Raw genomic sequence first — 22,134 nt, 5'->3', positions numbered from 1 at the left:
AAGCTGAGATTTTGATTGTTTAGCAAATGAAACTGCGTTGCTTTACTTTTTGTTTATTATTTCATTTTTTTGGTTTTATTATTTTATTCATTTATTATTTAAATTATAAAAATATTAAAAAATGTCTATAAACCTTCATAGAAGTTTATGTGAATACAAACAATCATTCACATTATCTTGATTAATATCAGCCGTTGTCCTCAGAAATTAGCGAAAATTTATAGTTGCATTATTTTTAACGAAGCGAATAGTCTTTTATTTGAAACAAGTTACAGACTCTATCCATCAAAAAACCCATATTAAGGAGGGGTGTTCATCGGTTTGATTATTCGAGTTTTTCGGTTTGATTTATCCGAATTTTTGTTTTTTTAGTCAATTCGAAAATCAAACCGAATTCGAATAAATTTTAATTAAACTGAACCGAATTTGATATTCGGTTCGAATTTAATAACTCAAAAAAAAAATGCACCAGCCGGGAATTGAACCCGGGTCTGTACCGTGGCAGGGTACTATTCTACCACTAGACCACTGGTGCATTTATTATCTTTTTTTTGTTATTAAATCTTGAGTTCAAAATATTCTAATTTGATTATTTTGAACCCTTTATTAAGCTAAGTTTGGAAGAATAAATAATAATAAAATAAATTCGGTTTTCGGTTTGATTTTCGAGTTAAAATTCAAACTCGAAAATCAATTCGAAAACCGTATTTGAATTCGAATTGGTTTAAAATTCGATTCAAAAACCGAAAATGAAATTCGAATTCGGTCGGATATTCGGTTCAGACCAAATATTGAACATTTTTCAAAATTTTTTATTTTCTAATTCAGTAATTATATTTTATATTTTATTAAATAAATATAATAAATTTGTAATGTTTTTTAAAATAAAAAAATAATAATAATAACATAGTTTAGTTTGTTAAAACTATAGGCATATGGATTTAAACCTTATTTTCTTAGAGTTTATTTTTCTGATTTGAATAGCTTAGAAGGGATGAACCTAGATGCTCGCTTAAATGGTTTTAGCTTAAGGCTAACCTATTAAGATAAATGAATTGCATAAATGAATCATAATTATCATCATCCTTCAGTAGATATTCAAACCACACAAAAATGGGGGAAATTGGACGAAATGACCCTACAAATAGGGGAAATTGCATCCGTGGTAATGTTTAATAAAATTTGATCTGATGACCACTTATTTTTTTTGGACGAATTTACCCTTTTCGCGTAACGCGAAGGGACTTCGCGTTTCGCGAAGTAAGACGCTGTGAAAAGTCCAGAATACCCTTACTATATAATAAAATCCGGCCATCTTTTTTTCATTTCTTTTCTTCTTCTTCTCTCTCTTCCCTTCCGCTTTTCTCCTCCTTCTCTCTAATCTCGCCGGCGACGGAGTTCAACGGCGGCACTCAATGAGTTCCACGACGAGCACAAGCACTGTAACAATTGGTAAGTTTATGTATTTCAAGTTTATTGTTGTTCATTTATGCATTTTCGAATCACTGTGTTGTTTAGGGTTTCTTCTGATGATACTTCCCGTTTCGCTAAGTACTTCCCGTTTCGCTAAGTACTTCCCGTTTCGCTAAGTACTTCCCGTTTCGCGAAGTACTTCCCGTTTCGCGAAGGGTTTCCATTTCACAGTATTAATTATCCCGTTTCCCATTTTTCTTGCAGCCGAAGTTTTCGTTTTCTATAATGGAGAGTGGAAAGTTGATGCTAATGGAATATGGTTTTTTGATGCCTCTTCAATCAAAACATTGGATTTACCCCAAAGTACTCGTTATGCTGAATTAATTGATAAACTCCATGAAAGACTTCAAGTGCAGAAATCTACCTATGATTTAGTGCTGCAAGTGAAGTATGATATTCCGAATATCACAAATCCTAAACCCGTTTTTATTGAAGATGATGAGGATCTGAACATATATTTATCACGCTTGATTTTGGGTAGAACTGTGTCACCATTGTGTGTGTCTGTAGTAGAGAAGTCACAATTTACTAAAGAAAAGATACCACTACTTACCTACCCAACTCAAGAAAGTATTCTCCCACAATTTACTCAGAAAATTGTACCAGCAGCTTTACCCTCGGAGGTCTTTGTTGAAAGTAATGAAGCCGGAGATAACTCTTTGCCTCACATCCCACTTACTCAGGACTTGCATTCATCGATACCTACACCACATAGTGCGAGAAGAGCATCAACGGGTACACCTACTAGTGCAAGAAGATCATCATTGGGTACACCATGTAGTGCAAGAAGATCATCATTTGGTACACCATCGACAGACATATCACCGACAGACATATCACCGACAGACCCCTCATTTGCGTTGGCGTTAACTACTGAAACTGTATTGGAAGTCGGTGCCTTGTTTGAAAATAAAAAAGAACTACAACTGATGCTATATAAATATGCGATGGCTAATCATTTTGAATTCAAGGTGGAGAAGTCAAGAAAACATCTTTGGTATGTGAAATGTTTGGATGAGAAATGCAAGTGGAGATTGCGTGCCGTGAAAGGTAAATTATCTGAGATGTTTGAGATCCGGAAATTCGACCAACAACACTCATGCTCAGTTCTATCTAGGCTAGAGAAAAAAATGCAAACACCAGCATGGGTTATTGGGCAGTGCGTGAAGAGTAAGTATATGGACCATCACCATAATCACTTGCCTAAGAAAATAATTGAAGACATGCAGGCAACTTATGGGGTAAATTTGACTTATAATAAGGCTTGGAGGGCTAGGGAAATGGCATTAGTGGCGGTGCGAGGAACGGTTGAGGATTCATATGAAAAATTACCCTCATACCTATACATGTTGGAGAAGCATAATCCTGGTACCATAACAGACATCCAAACAGACGAGGTCGGGCACTTCAAGTATATGTTCATGTCCCTAGGCCTCTCTATTAGGGGTTTCAAAGCATTTTGTCGTCCCGTATTGTGTGTTGATGCCAGTTTTCTTAAGCACAAGGTGGGAGGTCAACTATTGGTGGCTATTGCATTAGATGCTAATGAACAATTATATCCTGTCGCATTCGGAGTTGTTGATTCAGAGAATAATAACTCTTGGACTTATTTTATGCAAAAATTGAGAGAAGCAATTGGATTAGTTGATGATCTCGTCTTCGTATCTGATAGACACCCAAGCATCGCCAATGCCTTATGTGCTGTTTTTCCAAAAGCATACCACGGTGCGTGCACATATCACATAAAGATGAATATCAACGCGAAATTCAAAACTGATAATTGTCATATGGAGTTTGATATGGCTTCTCGTGCGTACACCGTCCACGAATTCAATCGTTTTTTTGACAAGATAAGGGTTAAAGATAATAGGATTGCTGCCTATTTGGAAGAAATTGGATTTCAAAGATGGAGTAGAGCATTTTTCCCCGGTAAGCGATACAATCAACTAACAAGCAATTATGCTGAGAGTTTTAATAGTCAGAGCAGGGAAGCCAGAAAGTACCCCATTTCCTCAATGGCCGAGTATTTAAGATTGACAATACAAGGTTGGTTTAATGAGAGAAGAGAAAGAGCGTCCAACCACCGAGAAGTGTTATCTCCAACATATGAAAAGTGGTTACGTGAGGGATTCGAGAAGGCTAGATTCTATACAGTATCATCGCTTAACCGATTCGAGTTTTATGTGCATGACAATGAGTCTCATTTTAAAGTCAATTTGAAAGACATGAACTGCACTTGTAGGGTATTTGAAGTTTTTGGTCTTCCTTGTACTCATGCAATGGCTGCTGCCCGTCACCGCAATTTGGTTTGTTATGACTTTTGTTCAAGGTATTATTCAGCTCACATGTTCAATCTATTTAACCAATTGTTTAATCGTTTTATTTTCCATTCTTACAGATATTACACAACTGAATCTTGGATGAATGCATATGCGGAGACATGTTACCCTGCTGGTGATGAAGACGATTGGGATATTCCCGAAATGATCAAGGAACGCGTATGTCTAAAACCACCTGTCAAGGTTAAGAAAGGGCGCCCACAAACAAAGCGTAGGTCATCTCAAGGTGAGGTACGTAAGGCTCCGAGACGATGCAGCTCATGTGGTGGACTAGGACATAATAGGGCCACATGCAAAGCAGTCATGCCTGCTCCATCTACTGCAAAAGCATCATCATCTAAGCATCATGACTCTTCTTCTCAACAGCACGAGCCATCATCTCAACAATATGAGCCTTTATATTGATTGGGATAAGTTGTATAAGTGTTTTGGATAAGTTGTATTATGTACTCGGATAAGTTGTACTCGGATAAGTTGTACTCAGATAAGTTGTAATCGGATAAGTTGTAATCTGTATGTTGTATCTAGTTTATCTGTGTACTGAAGGAGTACTTATCGTTTCGTTAAGTACTTAACGAAGCGTTAAGTACTTATCGCTTCGTTAAGTACTTAACGCTTCGTTAAGTACTTAACGCTTCGTTAAGTACTTAACGCTTCGTTAAGCGCTTCGTTAAGTAAAACTTGGTTTAAGTGAGTTTAAGTTAGTTACTTGGTACATTGATTTATATGTTCAATTCTTTGGTTTTTAAATATCAGACTACCAACCAACCAGACTACATTAAAACTACAAATATTTTAACATGAAATGTAACTTAAGTTGAAGTTCTACCCAAAAAGTAATACAAGTTCAGAATACATAAGCACAAGTCAAGTTGTATCCAAAAATCAATAAACGATTACAATACAAACTAAGGTTCTGTAATTTGATGAAATAACCGGACCGCCATCTTTTGTCGAAAAAACTCCATTTCATTGGAAGTCACCTTCTCTACACCTAAACCAGCAGTCAAGTATTCCATGTGCATAAGCATAAATACACCACAATCCCCACTTTCTGCTGCTCTAGGGACTTCCCCATTTTTGGCGACTGCATTTTTGACTGGGTGTGGCAACCTTTTATATGTCAGTTTCTGGAAATTGAAATTAGGATACCGTTGTAGCTCAGCATCACTGGCTCCCATTGCATATATTCGTGGAAACATCTCACACAAAGGTCTCATGTATGGATCGAGATTCCTATAAATACTCGAGTCGCAGTCATAAACGTCAATGTGATTATCTTGTACACGAACGACGCACAGTACCCAATGCTTGTTGCCAATGTTCAAAGGCACGTAAATATCGTCTACTAGTGGCCATTCTGGCATATGTCTATGAGGCGCTCCCCAGAAGTACTGAGAAAAGACGTCTGCTATTGGAAATTTTTCAGGATCTTTTTTATAGTTCGGGTACTCTCGCCTCATCATATTTGCTAATAAGCAATCCCCTATTGATACTTTACAATGTTTATATGTCTTGGGATATTGCTCAATCCTTTTGCGCAACAAGTGGCAGACTGCGTCGATTTCCTACAAAATAGGGGAAAAAGCAGCATATATCAAAAACCTTATTCATAAGTTAAAGAATTAATATGAAATGCAAGACTTACAGGATCTTTAAGCCATGTGCACTTTGTTAGAACTCTAACAAACAACTTCTTTCGTGCTTCGCAAGTAAACACAGTCTTTGTCTCATCATTGGTAGCTTCATCTTTCAACCAATTCTGTAATTGAACCAACAACTCATCATCAAATTTTTGAAGGGGATTGATAGTTAATGGATCATTCGTCTTTGGCTGTTTTGACAAAGAAGGGTTGGTGTAGTCTTCATCTTTCTTCTGCTTCCTCACTCTTTTTTTGGGAACTACTCCTTTAGGTGGAGTGTTGTATAATTGGAAATCATCATCATCGTTCTCATCATTCCCATCCCTCGAATCCTTCCCATCCTTCCCATCGTTCTCATCCTTCCCATCCGTGGCATCCTTCTCAACCTTGACTTTCTTCTCAACCTTCCCAACCTTGAGTTTAACCTTCCCAACCTTGGCTTTCTTCTCAACCTTCTCAACCTTCTCAACCTTGACCTTATCCTTCTTTTTCTCAATTATTTCTTGCATCATATCGGAGAGCAACATCTCCCCACCATCCACCTTTACATCATTCTCAATCTCACCACCATCCACCTTCACATCAGTCTCAATCTCCCCACCATCCACCTTCACATTATTCTCAGTCTCACCACCATCCACCTTCACATCAGTCTCAGTCTCACCACCATCCACCTTCACATTATTCTCAGTCTCGTCCACCTTCACCACACTATCCTCCGCCTTCCTATCCTGCAAAAATAGAATAACAGTGTGGTCAACGTTTACTTCCCGAAACATATGACTTCGCTAATCAAAACTTACCTCAGTTTTATCCTCCACCTTCCCATCCTTCATCTCCATCTCATTCGTCATCATCTCCTCCACCTTCCCATCCTGCAAAAAGAAAACAACAGTGTGGTCAGCGTTTACTTCCCGAAACAACATTTGACTTCACTAAGTAAAACTTACTTCAGTTATATCCTCCACCTTCTCACTCTCCTCCTCCACCTTCTCACTCTCCTCCTCCACCTTCCCATCCTTCATCTCCATGTCATTCGTCTTCATCTCCTCCACATTCCCTTCCTGCAAAAATAAAACAACAGTGTGGTCAGTTAAGAACAACAAAAGATAAGTACTTAACGAAGCGTTAAGTACTTAGCGAAGCGTTAAGTACTTAGCGAAGCGTTAAGTACTTAACGAAGCGTTAAGTACTTAACGAAGCGATAAGTACTTAACGAAGCGATAAGTATCTTTATCTTACCTCAGTCTTGCCCTTCTTTTCCAATTTGCTCTTCTTCTTCTTCTTCTTCCTCTCCTCCTCCATATTATCTAATTTGATTATTAACGTGGCCATCCTTTGGTTTGATTTGGCTAATAACTGTTCGCACATACTAACAACCAACTTTTTCATATAAGCCTTGTGATTTGTTTGAGTTTCTTCGTAAGCTGTTTTCATCTCTTTGAGCTCCTCCTTCACCTCTTTGATGAGCTCCTCCTTCAGCGCTTTTACCTCCTCTTTCAGCTCTTCACATTTACATCCAACAGAAGATGTTGGAGGTAATCCAGGACTAGTAGCAGATGGGGGGCTAGGAATGTTGGCAGGACTAGATTCATAAGCAAGCTTCCTCTTCAGGTTTACGGCTTCTTTGAGATTAAGCGCAGCCTTTCTCTTCCGGGTGTTTGGTTTGGAAGTAGGTTCTTCATGTTCATCCTCAGGTTCACTTCCCTCCTCTTCATCATCATAATCCCTCTTCACTAACTTCCCTTCTGTAAATCCCTCAAAAAATTCATCAGTTGACTCATCTATTTGTTCAAAGTCCTCACCACTGTATAACCTCTTCTCCATGGAGGACTCTTCCATCTCAGTTAGATCCGTTGTCTCTAGGGCAGTCTTTATCTCGATCAAGGTGTTCTTCCTGTTGGAATGATAGACTAACAACCTTGGGCGTAGAGGATCATTAAGCTCATTCTTTCTAGCAAATTTAGGAATAAAACCTTTGATGACCTCATATGTCCACACTTGAAATGCCAGTGCAAACCCATAAATGTTATAAGCAAAAGGAGCATAAGGATCAGTACTCTTTTCCTTCTTCTTCTTATAATATTTGTGACTGAGATGTCTCATGTTCTTGTTCAAACCCTTGAGGGTGGCTCTAAAGATCACCTTCCCCCAAGGAAATCGGAGGAAACTTTCCTCGTCTTCGACCATGTGGAGGATTTTGGCAAATACCACCCTCCTTGGGTCAAATGAAAATAGGTACTGGCAAATCAAGCATACCAGCCCCATCTTCCAGGCATCTTCCTTATCTCTACATTTCAAAAAAGCAGTCTCCAAGTCTTGCATTACTACACTCGTCTTCCCTTTAAAATATTTTACCAACAGAGGTGGACAACCTCGGCATTCTTCTTCGTTCACCTCAGGAAACCTTCCGAAGTTTAGGCCCGTCACCAAGGCGTACTCTTTCATACCAAACACAAGTTCTTGCCCATTGATATTGAAAGTAATCTCCTTGGAGGTTGAGGTTACCCTCCTAAGCAACATGTGATGTACAATAGTTCCTGAGAACTGCAACACTGGCGCAGAGACTATATATCTGAATTGGGTATTGTACACCTTCTCCACAAGATCCATTTTCTCAAACTTCATAACAATCTTCTTAAGGCAGAGGGCGCTTTTCCAAGAAATCCGTCCAGGGAAATCAGGAACGGTGGTTTCTGCCATCTACAAAAGGAACAACAACAAAAATGTAAGATCATATACATAGACCACATCAAACGTTAAGTACTTAATGCTTCGTTAAGTACTTAACGAAGCGTTAAGTACTTAAGTACTTAACGAAGCGTTAAGTACTTAAGTACTTAACGAAGCGTTAAGTACTTAACGAAGCGTTAAGTACTTAACGAAGCGTTAAGTACTTAACGAAGCGTTAAGTAATTCGCGAATCCCTAAACCAGAAACAATAACCAACAACCAGAAACAAACATGCAAATATAATGCAATAATCAATAACCAGAAACAAACATTAAACGCTAAACCTAACCAATATTAAACCAATAAACTGAAACAGCCAAAACCCCTAAAACTAAACATGCAAATATGAAAACTCATAACCAAAAAAAGACATGCAACAACCAAACTAAAACTAACCTGAGATTTATGGGGAATCAATGATAGAGAGGGAGGACACGAGGGGGACGGGCAGATCGGCCTTGTCAATGTCTTCTTCAGTGTGACGGTTGTAGAGAGAGAGGAATCGAGAGGATAGAAGAGGGAAAATGGAAGAAATGAATGTCCAAATGTTTTATTTTTTAAAATATATGGTATGGCGCGTGCATATACGCGCGCCTCTTCGTCTTCCTACGCGCGCGTGCAGAAGCGTTAAGTACTTAACGAAGCGTTAAGTACTTAACGAAGCGTTAAGTACTTAACGAAGCGTTAAGTACTTAACGCTTCGCTAAGTACATAACGCTTCGTTAAGTACTTAACGCTTCGTTAAGTAACTAGCAGAAACAATATCATCTGCAAATATCATCACAGCCAAAAGAACAATCAATAAGATGAACAAACTAATAAACCAATATGAACAAATATGAACATATATGAACAAATATAACCCAATATGAACAAATATGATTCAATATGAACCAATATTAACCAATATCACCAAAAAGAACATATTTAGGGTTAGGGTTTCATTAAGAAATACAAATAATAACATAAATCTGTTATATAAACATAGATTCGGGGATTAGGTTTCTTATCTTGTAGATTTAGTTCATAGTAGTCGCCGTCGCCGGAGTTTACGCCGCCGGCGACAAACTCAGGAGGAAAGAAAGCATGAGAGAGAAAGAAAATGAGAGAAATGAAAAAATTTGAGTATATATATCAATACTGTTTCACTTCGCGAAACGTGAACTCCCTTCGCGTTACGCGAAAAGGGTAAATTAGTCAAAAAAAAAAATAAGTGGTCATCAGATCAAAAATTATTAAACATTACCACAGATGCAAATAGGCCTATTTGTAGGGTCATTTCGTCCGATTTCCCCAAAAATGGCAAAGAGAAGATGAAAAACTATTTTTTTTTTTTTAAATAAAAATAAAAACTCACCTACTCATTTTAAAGCAAAATGTTTGTACATTTTTCTTTTTGAGATTTATGAAAAATATTCTTAAACTATAATATCTAGTGTTTCAGTATTCAATCTATTATATTTATATCTATAAATTAATATTACAACGAAGGAATAATTTTTTTATATAAGAATTTAAATTTATCATAAAAAAATCATCCCAAACCTATTTTATATTATATATTTTAAATAAGAAATCGGTTAGGGAGAATATTATAGATAATTTGAAAAGAAGAAATGATTTTTGTTTTTTTCAAGTAAGAAAGAAAATACAGCAAGTGTCAAAAGGGGAAATTTGATAATATAACCTTAAAAAGAAGGAAAATTTGATATTTAACCTCCATAATAAAGTTTTTGTTTTTTAACCTTTTTTTTAAATTTTTTCCAAATTTACCCTTAATAACTTTTTTACTTTTTTTTTTTTATTATTTTTTTTTTTATTTTTCTTTCTTTTCTTTTCTTTTCCTTTCCTCTTCCCCGCTTTCCCTTTCCCGCGACCGAGTTACACTTCCCCTTCTTCTTCTTCTCCCAAGCCGGGATCCGCTGCGCACGACAACACTCGAATCCCACGATCGCCGACTCCCCCTCGAGCCCAAGCCCCAGCCGGACGATCGCCAACCCCAGCGACGCTGAGCTTCCTCAGGTTTTTCACATTCTATTCTTCCTTTCTCGTTCTATTCCTAAATGCCGAACAAACCTGAATGTTTAGTTAGGGTTCACCTGAACAAACCTGAATGCTTAAAACCTGATTACTTTTAGAGTTTTAGTTTAGGGTTTAGTGTGGCGTGGGGGTGGGCGTGGGGGGTGGGCGTTGGGGGTGGGCGTGGGGGGTGGGCGTTGGGCGTGGAGGGTGGGCGTTGGGCGTGGGGGTGGGCGTTGGGCGTGGGGGGTGGGCGTTGGGCGTGGGGTAGGCGTGGGAGTTGAGCGTGGGGAGTGGTTTTGAGTGTACAAGCATTTTGAGAAGTCTTTGGCTATCTGTCCTTTATGCATTGTGAGAATTTGTTGATTATCATTGCTTTCTTATTTAAGAGTGATAATAATTTCAATTTTTTCCCTCTCCCTAAAACTATGTTCTTAGAAGCTGTTTGTCCTTTATGCATTTTGTGTATACTTAGAAGCTGTTTCTGTTCTTCTTCAGCTCTGGGTGATGCAAAATATAAGGCAAGAATGATCTTACAATAATTTTTTACTGTTATCGTTGAGTTCTGCAGAGAGTAGGTTAATTCTTGTTTGCGTGTTTGACTCCACAGATTGTTGAGCCTTTTACTGCTCACTATGTGTTTGCCCTGGGAGTTGCAAGGTTCTTGAGTTGTGCTCATTGGGTTCTCTAGGTTTGCCTTGAACTCTTTTTTTGTATATGCTGAGTTAATCAAAATCCAAATGTGTGATTATCGTGCAATGGATAGTAATATTGTATTATGTTGTCATCTCTATCTTTTGTGTCCTCTGATAATTTGTTAGTTGACCTACCTTAAAATATGTCAATTTGAGACTTTTAGGCAGGAAGCATTAACCTGTCGTTATAAATTTAACAATTTCTGTAAAAAAAATGGAATATGCCTGACATGAATTGAAGTAAAATGGTTGATTTGAAGTCTTTGTGTTGCAATTAGAAGGATAATATTTTGTTTAACAGGTTTTGGATACTCGAGGTCGGCTATTGACAGCTTTTGGTTATGGATTATGGCCTTCTATGGTTCTTATTTCAGAGATTGTCCAAACATTCATATTAGCCGAACTTATGATATTACTATGCCAAAAGGTTTGATCTCCGCCAGAATACTCCTTATTTTCTTCCAAATTGGTTAAGTCTTGCTTGATTCATTATTTGTCTGTGACATTCTTTAATTTGCAGTGTTATTGGAAGACAGCTTGTATTACGTCTTTCCTCAGGGGTCGTTTGATGGGGGCAAGTTTCGACTCTGGATACTTCTAGACTCGATTATATAAATTTTTTCACTATTCATACAGTAGTTTGAATTTATTTAGAGCCAAATCTCTCAAACTTTGTATCCTCCAGTTTTAGGAAACTTGTAAATTTTGAGTAACAAGAATCTGAAGATGCAAGAGAGGCCCCTGCCAGAAAGTTGTTTGCACAGCTTGATAAGGACGCAAACAGGTTGTCTGATCTTTCTTGTTCATTTCTTTCATCATTGTGCTGTTATTAAAACCGTAAGAATCTTACATAATAAACTTACTATTTTTGGTGTAGATACTTGTCGGACATTGAATTGGTACCGGTCATTGGAAAACTTCATCCATCAGAGCGTTATTATGCAAAACAACAGAAATGATTGCAGGCTGATTCGGATAAGGATGGAAAGTTAAGCTTGACAGAAATGATAGATAACCCCTATGTGTTTTATAGTGCTATATTCAGCGAGGAAGAGGAAGACGACTTTGAGAATCATGACGAGTTTCGCTAGTCTTCACACGACACCGACAGAACTTTGGTCTTCTCTAGAATTTGAAAAATGTTTGTAGGATAAAACAGGTACACTATCATTCATCATTGGCTGTAAAACTTTGAAGACTTGATACTTATTTTTATGTAAGCAATTTGTATTCTTATTTATTGAAGAAGAAAGCATGTATGTGAGTTCATTGATTTTATGAAAATGATAACTTTTTTACTCTATTAATATTAATGGTTAACATTTTAACAAAATTGACAGCATTTATTTAAAACCTACAGATAATATCACAGCTTTTCCCATTCAATAAGGAAATTGGCATACGAGTAAAATAATATAAGTTTGAACTATGTATATTGAGCAACAAGAAAAAAATAATAACTTAAACATGACTACCTTGCTATATACATTTTAAGGTGCATTTGATGGGGACTAAAAAACAATTCTAAGCATCAAGTGTAGCCATTATAATTAACTTTCAAGACAACATGACTAATGTGCTTTCGACTTCTTTTTTTCTGCCAAAATAACACATTCAAAATATGATAAGTGAAGACAGTTGAATAATATTACGTTCTGCCAAGGAAAATGTAATTGAGATCTTCCACTGTTAGCCGAGTTGCAGATGCACCAACTTGATCTTCACCAAAGGCAGATGCAACCATTTTCCTCTTCTCGTCCTGTGAAATAATAGGTTAAGAAGCAAATTATTTGAACTTCCAAACCAAAACAATCCCAAATAGGCAAAAATCTCAAATATGATGGGTTAAGAAAGCACATATAAGAAGTTACCTGGAGAGTCAAAATCCGATCTTCAACCGTGTCTTTAATAGTTAGGCGAAATACTGTAACTGGCAGCGTCTGTCCAATTCTATGAGCTCTTTCAATTGCCTGGTCTTCTGTAGCTGGATTCCACCACAAATCCAAAAGGATAACTTGACAAGCAGACACCATATTCAACCCAAGGTTTCCAGCCTTTAGTGACATCACCATTACCGTTATCTACAATGTAACAATTGAATGCATTGAATATCTATTTCACAGACATCAAAATATTGATTGGTAAGAAAATTATTGAAAATTTTTCAGAAACCTCAGCCCTATCTCTTGAAACCTCCCATAAAGCCTCCTGAATTCTATATCAGACTGGTCCAGTGCATGGCCAACCAAATCCAACATGCTTGTCCACTGAGAGAAAATTATTGTCTTTATTGGTCTTCCAGCATCAGAAGAAGAACTACCCAGGTATTGGATCTTCGGATCATCAATCATTTCAGAAGGCTCTGTCTTATGACGTGATTGAAGAATGTCGAGAACAACTTTTATTTTAGCTGAAGTGAAATCGTTCTTCATGACATTAGATGTCTCTCGAAAATGGGATTTGTCCACAGAATCTCTCTCAGTTTTTTCTGAAATACAATTAATTAAGGTAGCTTTGGAGAATACTCTGTCGGTACTAAGTTGCTTTTTGCATCTAGGGGCAGGACATGTGTTGTCATCTCCAGTTAAATATTCTGAAACACACTGATAGCAAAATATATGCCCGCATACTGTTACAACCGCATCCTCAGATGGATCCTATAAAATAATCATAAGGCAAACATAGTTTTAGGGAGAGGGAAAAAATTGAAATTATTATCACTCTTAAATAAGAAAGCAATGATAATCAACAAATTCTCACAATGCATAAAGGACAGATAGCCAAAGACTTCTCAAAATGCTTGTACACTCAAAACCACTCCCCACGCTCAACTCCCACGCCTACCCAACGCCCACCCCCCACGCCCAACGCCCACCCTCCACGCCCACCCCCCACGCCCACCCCCAACGCCCAACGCCCAACGCCCACGCCCCACGCCCCACGCCCACCCCCCACCCCCACGCCCCACGCCCCACGCCCCACGCCCCACGCCCCACGCCCCACGCCCCCGCCCCACGCCCCCGCCCCCCGCCCCCCGCCCCACGCCCCACGCCCCACGCCCACCCCCACCCCCACGCCACACTAAACCCTAAACTAAAACTCTAAAAGTAATCAGGTTTTAAGCATTCATGTTTGTTCAGGTGAACCCTAACTAAACATTCAGGTTTGTTCGGCATTTAGGAATAGAACGAGAAAGGAAGAATAGAATGTGAAAAACCTGAGGAAGCTCAGCGTCGCCGGGGTTGGCGATCGTCCGGCTGGGGCTTGGGCTCGAGGGGGAGTCGGCGATCGTGGGATTCGAGTGTTGTCGTGCGCAGCGGATCCCGACTTGGGAGAAGAAGAAGAAGGGGAAGTGTAACTCGGTCGGGGGAAAGGGAAAGCGGGGAAGAGGAAAGGAAAAGAAAAGAAAAGAAAAGAAAGAAAAAAAAAATAATAAAAAAAAAAATAAAAAAAATAAAAAGGTTATTAAGGGTAAAATTGGAAAAAATTTAAAAAAAAGGTTAAAAAACAAAAACTTTATTATGGAGGTTAAATAACAAATTTTCCTTCTTTTTAGGGTTATATTATCAAATTTCCCGTCAAAAGCACCCGTCGGAGTTAGAAGGAGGAGAGCGAGGAATCTCCCAAGAGGAGCGAGAGAAAACCCTAGCGACTCCATGACAGAAATGAACGGAGAAGACGAAGTGGACGAGATTTACGGCAATGTTGATGAAGAGCCACAGCGTAGCAGGCCAATCTTCACTGGTGAGCAGCTTGACATTGAGGCCTACGCCTCTCTCTACAGCGGCCGCACGAAGATCGTTCGCCTAATCTTCATCGCCAACCACTGTAACAATGCTGCGATGGAGATCGAGGCATTGAAGATGGCCCACGACGAGATCAAGACAGGCGAGGACACTAAGCTATATCGCGACGTTGTTCAGAAAATAGACGGAAGACTGGGACCGGATTACGCACTTGATTCGGATTGGGCTGACACCATCGATAAAAAGGCGGAGCTGAGACAGAAAAAGCTTGAGACTGACCTCAGTGGTTATAGGGTATGAATTGTTCTCACATTCACAATTCTCTGTTTCTCAGTTTCAATTATTGCCTCTCTTCATTTGCATTTGCCACATTACTTAGTTATGAATCGATTCCTACTTTTCTATAAGTTCAAATGCAGATTATATTATATAGGGTTGTTTCTTCTTTACTGATGCCATGCCATTCCTTCTCCTTGTGTTAGTTAAACTTGATAAAGGAGAGCATCAGGATGGGATACAATGATTTTGGAGACTTTTACTATGCTCATGGAAAGCTTGAAGACGCATTTAAGAATTATATCCGTGCCCGTGACTATTGCACAACATCCAAGCATCATCTTCATATGTGTACGAGTGCCATTTTGGTGAGTATCGAGATGAGTCAATTCATACATGTTCCTAGTTATGTTGGAAAAGCAGAGCAAATTATGGTTGCGGAAGGGTTTGATTACATTACAGCTTCCAAAATGCACGTTGCTTCAGCACTTGCTCTCTTAGAGGCCAAGAAATATAAGCACGCGGCTAGAAAGGTCTGTCATCTTTAGCTAGGTTAGAATTGAAATGATGCCCACAAGAATAAGATAACAAATCAATAATGAAAACAACCTCTTTTGGTTTATGCAGTTTCTTGAGACTGGTCTTGAATTAGAAAACAATTACACAGAGGTAATTGTATCTCGTGATGTTGCTACATATGGTGGCCTTTGCGCACTTGCTACTTTTGACAGAACAGAGCTTAAGGTAAAGTATAATTTGTTATAAGCTTATTACTTGTTTGTTTGTTTGTTTGTTTACCTTTGATAATATGATTAAATCTCTGACATGCTTGTTGTTGCCTTCACATTGTAGACCAAGGTTTTAGATAATTCAACATTTCAGATCTTGTTAGAGTTAGTGCCTGAAGTAAGGGAGCTTATTCACAACTTCTATTATAGGTAACTTCATATCCTTTTCACTTGGTTCCCTTCGTTTAGATAGATAGATACATATAGATTAATCTCCGATCATGCAATTTTGTATATGTTGCATATCTGAAGAGAGTTTTCTCATTCCCTCTCACATTTTGCAGCCGTTATGCTTCTGCTCTAGACTATCTTGCCAATCTCAAGACAAATATGCTTCTCGATATTCATTTGCATGATCATGTCGATACACTGTATGAAAAAATCCGCCACAAAGCTCTTATTCAGTATACACATCCATTTGTGTCTGTTGATCTTCACATGATGGCTAGTGCTTTTAGAACAACTGTAGAAGGGCTGCAAAAAGAACTCGAAGCTCTAATCACAAACAATCAAATCCAGGTATCTTGTTATTACTGACTGCATGTTCTCGGTTTATAATTAAAAAGATGTATAAATATTTATATTGTTTTTCTTTTTTGTTGTTGCAGGCTCGAATAGACTCCCATAACAAAGTTCTGTATGCGCGACATGCAGACCAGAGGAACGCTACATTCCATGGTGTTCTTCAGACTGGCAGAGAGTTTGACAGAGACGTTAAGGCTATGCTGCTAAGGTCAAATTTTCTCAAGCAAAATGAACTCAACATTGCGGATAGAAGGAGAATGTGAACAACATTGATTGCAAAACAAAAACCTAGAAAAAATAGTTAAACATCAATAGCTGATAAATTCAAGTTTTTTTTTTACCTGAAATCACATATTGAAGGATATAAACCAGTTTTTTTTATTTCCTTTTACCTATGGCATTGTTTTTTTAAAACGTATAGCTCTTCTATGTGACCAAACTGGTAGCTATGGAGATTTAGTAAAATGGAAATGAGCAAGATTTTTTATTTTCCAATCCATTGTGTTTTTATGATCAAAAGGACTATGTTAAATGAACGGCAGAGATTAAGCCAGGTGGATTTGTTTTTGAGTGGGTTTCATTTGGTAGTTTTCATTCCATTGTTGGATATTGGATTTTATCTAACCCACCACTTCCAACTTTTACAAGGCCTGTTCGGATTTGGGTTTTATTTTAAATGAATATATATAATTTAGTATTTTAGTCAATGAATATAATAAATAAGAGATGAGTGAAATAGTTAATTAAATAATTCAATCTATCTGAAAACGGGTTAGTTCGATGCTATCCATATAGGCCGTGCTTGTATTTACTGTGCCAGCGCCATCTATATAAAGAGGAAAAAATAGTAAGGTGGTACTTAATTTTTTTTTTTTTTGAATTAAAGAACTAACTTAACACCCTATCGTTATAGACTCATAGCTCCACGCTTAAACTCAAAACGCTTTCAGATGTAATTGAAATATTTGCTCCACGCTTAAACTCAAAACGCTTTCAGATGTAATTGAAATATTTTATTTTTGTGTATATGTGTCATTTTATGAGTCTATATATACACTAGCATCGAAATAACCCAAAAAAATTATTTTTATTTTTATTTTGAAAAAAAGGTAGTCTATTTCTTTGAGTTATAAGAATTTTTAAAAAGAAAATAACGATATATATATTTTTTAATTATTATTATTATATGGTAGTTTTATTTATTGATAAAGCATAAGTTAAAGTAGAAGAAAAAAACATCAAGCATATGTTCACATATATATGTTTGTTCATAGAAATATCTCTCATTCATTCATAGATTGATTGATTCTTTAGATCTTCCATTTTCAGTGCTGGCTTGCTCGGTCTGAGACACGCATACGCGCAAATTGACGGCACAGACATCAGTAAGGATCTAAGGAATAAAGATTGTCTCCTTTAGCTTGACTTTCAAATCTCTTAATTAACCACTCATCATCCCACCCATATTTATTACTGCTAGCTAGGTAAGGTAGGATATCAAATGCTTTGCCTGATCACATCTAGAAGATAGTGAACACAATAGATGTACATGATGGGGCATCCAAACCTGCCTGCATCTAAGAGAAACACGCGGCAATGGCGCCTCCTAGATCTCGTCACCGCTTTCTTTTTCTGCGTTGTCTTTCTCTTCTTCCTCTTCGTCTTCACGCCCCTTGGCGACTCCCTTGCGGCTTCCGGCCGTCAGACCCTACTTCGTTCCGCTGTTGATCCCCGACAGCGTACCCGTCTCGTCCACCTCATCGAGTCTGGACACCCACAAACTATTGATTCTTGTCCTGCTGATGCCGTCGATCACATGCCCTGCGAGGATCCGAGGAGGAACAGTCAGCTTAGTAGAGAGATGAATTTCTACAGAGAGAGGCATTGTCCTCTCCCCGAGGAGACGCCTTTGTGCCTTATTCCTCCGCCTCATGGGTACCGTGCACCCGTCCAGTGGCCGGAGAGTTTACATAAGGTAGTAACACTGTGAATCCTCAGTTTCTTCATTTCAATTTCCCAACAACTGGATTCAGTATTTCAACTTTGAGATCTCTTTGAAATATCAGCTAATCAGAATTAGTACTTTTGTTTTGTGGCCCACTTTCAATTGTTTATTGATGGGATGGAGCAATTGTAGAAAATCTTACTGCTTATTTTCATTAATGATTGTTGGTCAGTTTTTGACAAACCCTACATGCTCCATTTTTTGCCATCATAAGTTAAAGAGGTAAACTAAATTGTTGAATCCTGTAACTCTTATATGCAGATATGGCATAGCAACATGCCATATAACAAGATAGCTGAGAGAAAAGGTCATCAAGGATGGATGAAAGAAGATGGCCCATACTTTATTTTTCCGGGTGGTGGTACTATGTTTCCAGATGGAGCAGAACAATATATTGAGAAACTCAAGCAATATATTCCCATAACTGGTGGAGTTATAAGGACAGCCCTTGACATGGGGTGTGGGGTAGGAACTGTGTTCCTGTTCCATCATTTCTTGTATGTGTAACTTATAGTTGTACATCTCAAATTTCTTTGATCTAATTCCTTTGCAGGTAGCAAGTTTTGGTGGATTTCTTCTGTCTGAGGGAATTTTGCCTCTATCTTTTGCTCCAAGAGACTCGCATAAATCACAGATACAGTTTGCACTTGAAAGAGGAATACCAGCATTTGTTTCCATGCTTGGAACTCATAGACTTCCATTTCCTGCATTCTCATTTGACTTGGTGCATTGCTCTAGGTGTTTGATACATTTTACGGCATATAGTGAGTGTTCTCTTCTTATAGCTTGATCTCATTGTAGTTGGAGTCTCTTACTGTTTCTTCCAGCTGATAGAGTCTCTCGTGTTCTTGCAGATTCAACATATTTCATTGAGGTTGATCGATTACTTCGACCTGGGGGATACTTAGTCATCTCTGGTCCCCCTGTTCAGTGGCCTAAACAGGACAAGGAATGGGCTGACTTACAGGCTGTCGCTAGAGGATTATGTTATGAGTTAATTGCTGTGGATGGGAATACAGTCATCTGGAAAAAGCCAAATGGGGATTCTTGTCTCCCAAACCAAAATGAATTTGGTCTTCATTTATGTGATGAATCTGATGATCAAAATTCTGCATGGTATATCTTCCCTTTCTTTCACCTGTTAAGTTTTATTTTATTAGTCCTAAACAGAGGCTCAATCATGAATGATAAATTTCCTATACATTGTTTGATGAAGGGTTATTTGGGCCTGGTTCGATCTTGGGTTATTTGAACAACCAAAGGGTTATTTTCAAATAATCTTGATGTAGGTTATTGAAAAATTTAGTTGTTTGGGTAAAAATGTATTAGAAGTATAAATATATAATGAAAAATTTTATGTATACATTGTTGATGATTTGAATGATGAGATATTTAAATCAAACTAGGATTTGGATTTAATCCAAATAACTCATCATCATTCAAATCATCAACTAAAATATCAAATTATCCTTCCATTGTTTTCTACAACATTTTAAATATCAAATCGTTTAATCCAAATAATTCAGTTTTCATTAAAAAACAAATTTCCCCCAAAATTAGGATCATTAAAAAAAAACTACATCAAACAAGCTCTTAGTCTTATAGACATGTTCAGTTGATTAGAATTTCTTTTGCAAGTCTGATGAGGTGAGCTTTTTTCCAGGTACTTCAAGTTAAAGAAATGCGTTAGCAGGATATCTGTTGGAGGAGATCTTGCTATTGGGCAAATTGAAAATTGGCCTGGTAGGCTAAATAAAGCTCCTTCAAGGACATCAGCAATGAAAAATGGGATGGATGTGTTTGACGCAGACACTAGACGTTGGGCAAGAAGGGTAACATACTATAAGAATGTTTTGGGTGTGAAGTTGGGAACTCCAGCTATCCGGAATGTAATGGACATGAATGCTTTTTTTGGAGGCTTTGCTGCTGCATTAGCTTCTGATCCTGTTTGGGTGATGAATGTTGTTCCTGCTCATATGACCTCTACACTAGGGGTCATATATGACAGAGGCCTTATAGGAGTTTACCATGATTGGTCAGTTTTCTTTTCTTCATTCCCATTCTTCTTTGATCCTTTGTCTATATGCTAAAGTTATTGAACTTTTGTTGCTAAATTGTGTGTCAAGTCTTTCTAACTGGTTAACATTTCTGATTAATTCTGCAGGTGTGAGCCATTCTCAACATATCCTAGGACATATGATCTTATCCATGTTAGTGCCATTGAAACTATAATCAAAGATCAGAGTTCTGGAAAGAGCAGGTATATTTTTTTAATGGAAACTAAGTAAAAATAATAAATTGCAAATTATCTTTTGATTCTTCTTTATGAATTAGTAGTACGGGTCGGCTCCAATTTATGTTGTTGCTTGTTGTTGTGGGGCGCCTATTTGGAAATATTTTATGTTTGTGGATCTGAATCTAGATTCATACGAGAAAGCCCGTGTCTGACTAAATCTTGGCTCATTTGGAAACAGTTTTATCGGATTTTCTATGTTTATGAAAATGATAGAATCTGAGAGTGTCAGGAAGAACAATTCTATTGCACACACATATTTTGTGTATCAGAATCTGGGTCGGACTACTAAGTGTAGATACACCGTGTATGTTTGTAAACAGGTGCAACCTTGTGGATTTGATGGTGGAGATTGACAGAATTCTGCGGCCAGGAGGAACAGTTATTCTTCGTGACTCCCCAGAAGTAATAGAGAGAGTTGGTAGGATCGGTAAGGCAGTTAGGTGGAGTATTGCTGTTCACGAAAAGGAACCCGAATCTAGTGGGAAGGATAGAATACTCGTGGCAACTAAAGATTTCTGGTCGCTACCTAATGGTTCCAACTAGCACAGGTTGTTTGTTTGTATCGATCTTGATTTTGATGTTGTAGTTCAATTATATTGTTTCTTCGATCGTCTTCAAGGGTTCTTCTTTAGTCTTTATATATATATATATATATTTACTTATGATGTTCTTTCCTCTTTTAAATTCTGTTTAATTGTATGTTTTACATGAAAAACAAAGAGTACAAAATCTAGTTTCGGAAAGAGAGGAATAGGATGTTGTATAGAATGGTAGAGAACAAGTTTTATGTTTTTTTAATTTTAATGTTTCTTACACCAAGCTTATTCAATGGTGAATGATGTAATGAATGGTTGTTTATAGACATTGGTATTTTTTCAAGCTTAAATTGAATTATTGTTGATTTGAATTATTTTAATATCTTTTATTAATTAAATAAATATATTTTTATAATCAAAATAAGGCCCTAATAATGGCTTATTATTATTATGAAATTGTAAAGTTTAGATTGAAGCATAATTATGGTAAAAACATAATAATTGAGCTAAACAATTCTGACAAAATAAAAATTTGAATTATTTTATAATATTACAACTAAGGGCAATATTTGTTAAAAATAAAGTACAGTTAGAGATAGCACATGTAAGGTCTCAACAAAAAAGAAAAAAAAAACTGATGGATCAATCGACACGTAGATGAGTCAAAGTTTGACCACCGTAAATACAAATCATTGCCATTTTTATTTTATTAACTAGCGTTTTATGTTAATTTCACCTTCATACTTTGTATGAGAGATTCAAATGCACCCTTAAGTTTCAAAATAACCATCAAAAGCCCTCAAACTTGATCCAAATTAATATATTATAATATATATATATTGGAAATTAAAGGAGAACTAATCTGACAACCCAGTCATGATTCTCGCTTTTACTCAAAACGCTTTCATATGGAATCGAATTCGTGACATTTTGGTTTCTTAAGCCGACTCTTACCATTATATATATTATTCAGAGTCCGATTGGGGATCGATACATTATTCATCCAATATATATTATTAGTCGAGATCGATACATTATTCATCCAGTATATATTATTTGG

General features: G+C 37.4%; 3 protein-coding genes and 1 non-coding gene across 4 annotated transcripts; 2 read left to right on the top strand and 2 right to left on the bottom strand.

Annotated features, from left to right (window-relative positions):
- Positions 1 to 464: 464 nt before the first annotated feature.
- Positions 465 to 535, bottom strand: TRNAG-GCC. The gene has a single exon. It is a non-coding gene; the product is annotated as a tRNA-Gly (tRNA).
- Positions 536 to 9,830: 9,295 nt separating this feature from the next.
- LOC124927914 (COP9 signalosome complex subunit 1-like) lies at positions 9,831 to 16,728 on the top strand. The gene is made up of 7 exons (XM_047468420.1): positions 9,831 to 9,855; positions 14,488 to 14,942; positions 15,131 to 15,457; positions 15,552 to 15,668; positions 15,777 to 15,862; positions 15,997 to 16,231; positions 16,321 to 16,728. The coding sequence occupies exons 2-7, from the start codon at positions 14,559 to 14,561 to the stop codon at positions 16,498 to 16,500; spliced, it is 1,329 nt and encodes a 442-aa protein (XP_047324376.1). The 5' UTR covers positions 9,831 to 9,855; positions 14,488 to 14,558; the 3' UTR covers positions 16,501 to 16,728.
- On the bottom strand, positions 12,428 to 13,302 carry LOC124927915 (helicase-like transcription factor CHR28). Its single transcript, XM_047468421.1, has 3 exons — positions 13,075 to 13,302; positions 12,774 to 12,983; positions 12,428 to 12,661 (listed from the first exon to the last, which is right to left on the bottom strand). The coding sequence occupies exons 2-3, from the start codon at positions 12,972 to 12,974 to the stop codon at positions 12,551 to 12,553; spliced, it is 312 nt and encodes a 103-aa protein (XP_047324377.1). The 5' UTR covers positions 12,975 to 12,983; positions 13,075 to 13,302; the 3' UTR covers positions 12,428 to 12,550.
- An 805-nt stretch (positions 16,729 to 17,533) lies between the features above and the next one.
- On the top strand, positions 17,534 to 21,437 carry LOC124925724 (probable pectin methyltransferase QUA3). Its single transcript, XM_047465800.1, has 7 exons — positions 17,534 to 18,212; positions 18,504 to 18,707; positions 18,796 to 19,006; positions 19,097 to 19,358; positions 19,906 to 20,277; positions 20,407 to 20,502; positions 20,859 to 21,437. Exons 1-7 carry the CDS (start codon positions 17,781 to 17,783, stop codon positions 21,079 to 21,081), a joined length of 1,800 nt encoding a protein of 599 aa, XP_047321756.1. The 5' UTR covers positions 17,534 to 17,780; the 3' UTR covers positions 21,082 to 21,437.
- Positions 21,438 to 22,134: the final 697 nt, after the last annotated feature.

This window comes from Impatiens glandulifera, chromosome 2, assembly GCF_907164915.1.
Source record: "Impatiens glandulifera chromosome 2, dImpGla2.1, whole genome shotgun sequence".
Taxonomy (NCBI): Eukaryota; Viridiplantae; Streptophyta; class Magnoliopsida; order Ericales; family Balsaminaceae; genus Impatiens; species Impatiens glandulifera.
This window is presented reverse-complemented; position numbering and strand designations above follow the sequence as displayed.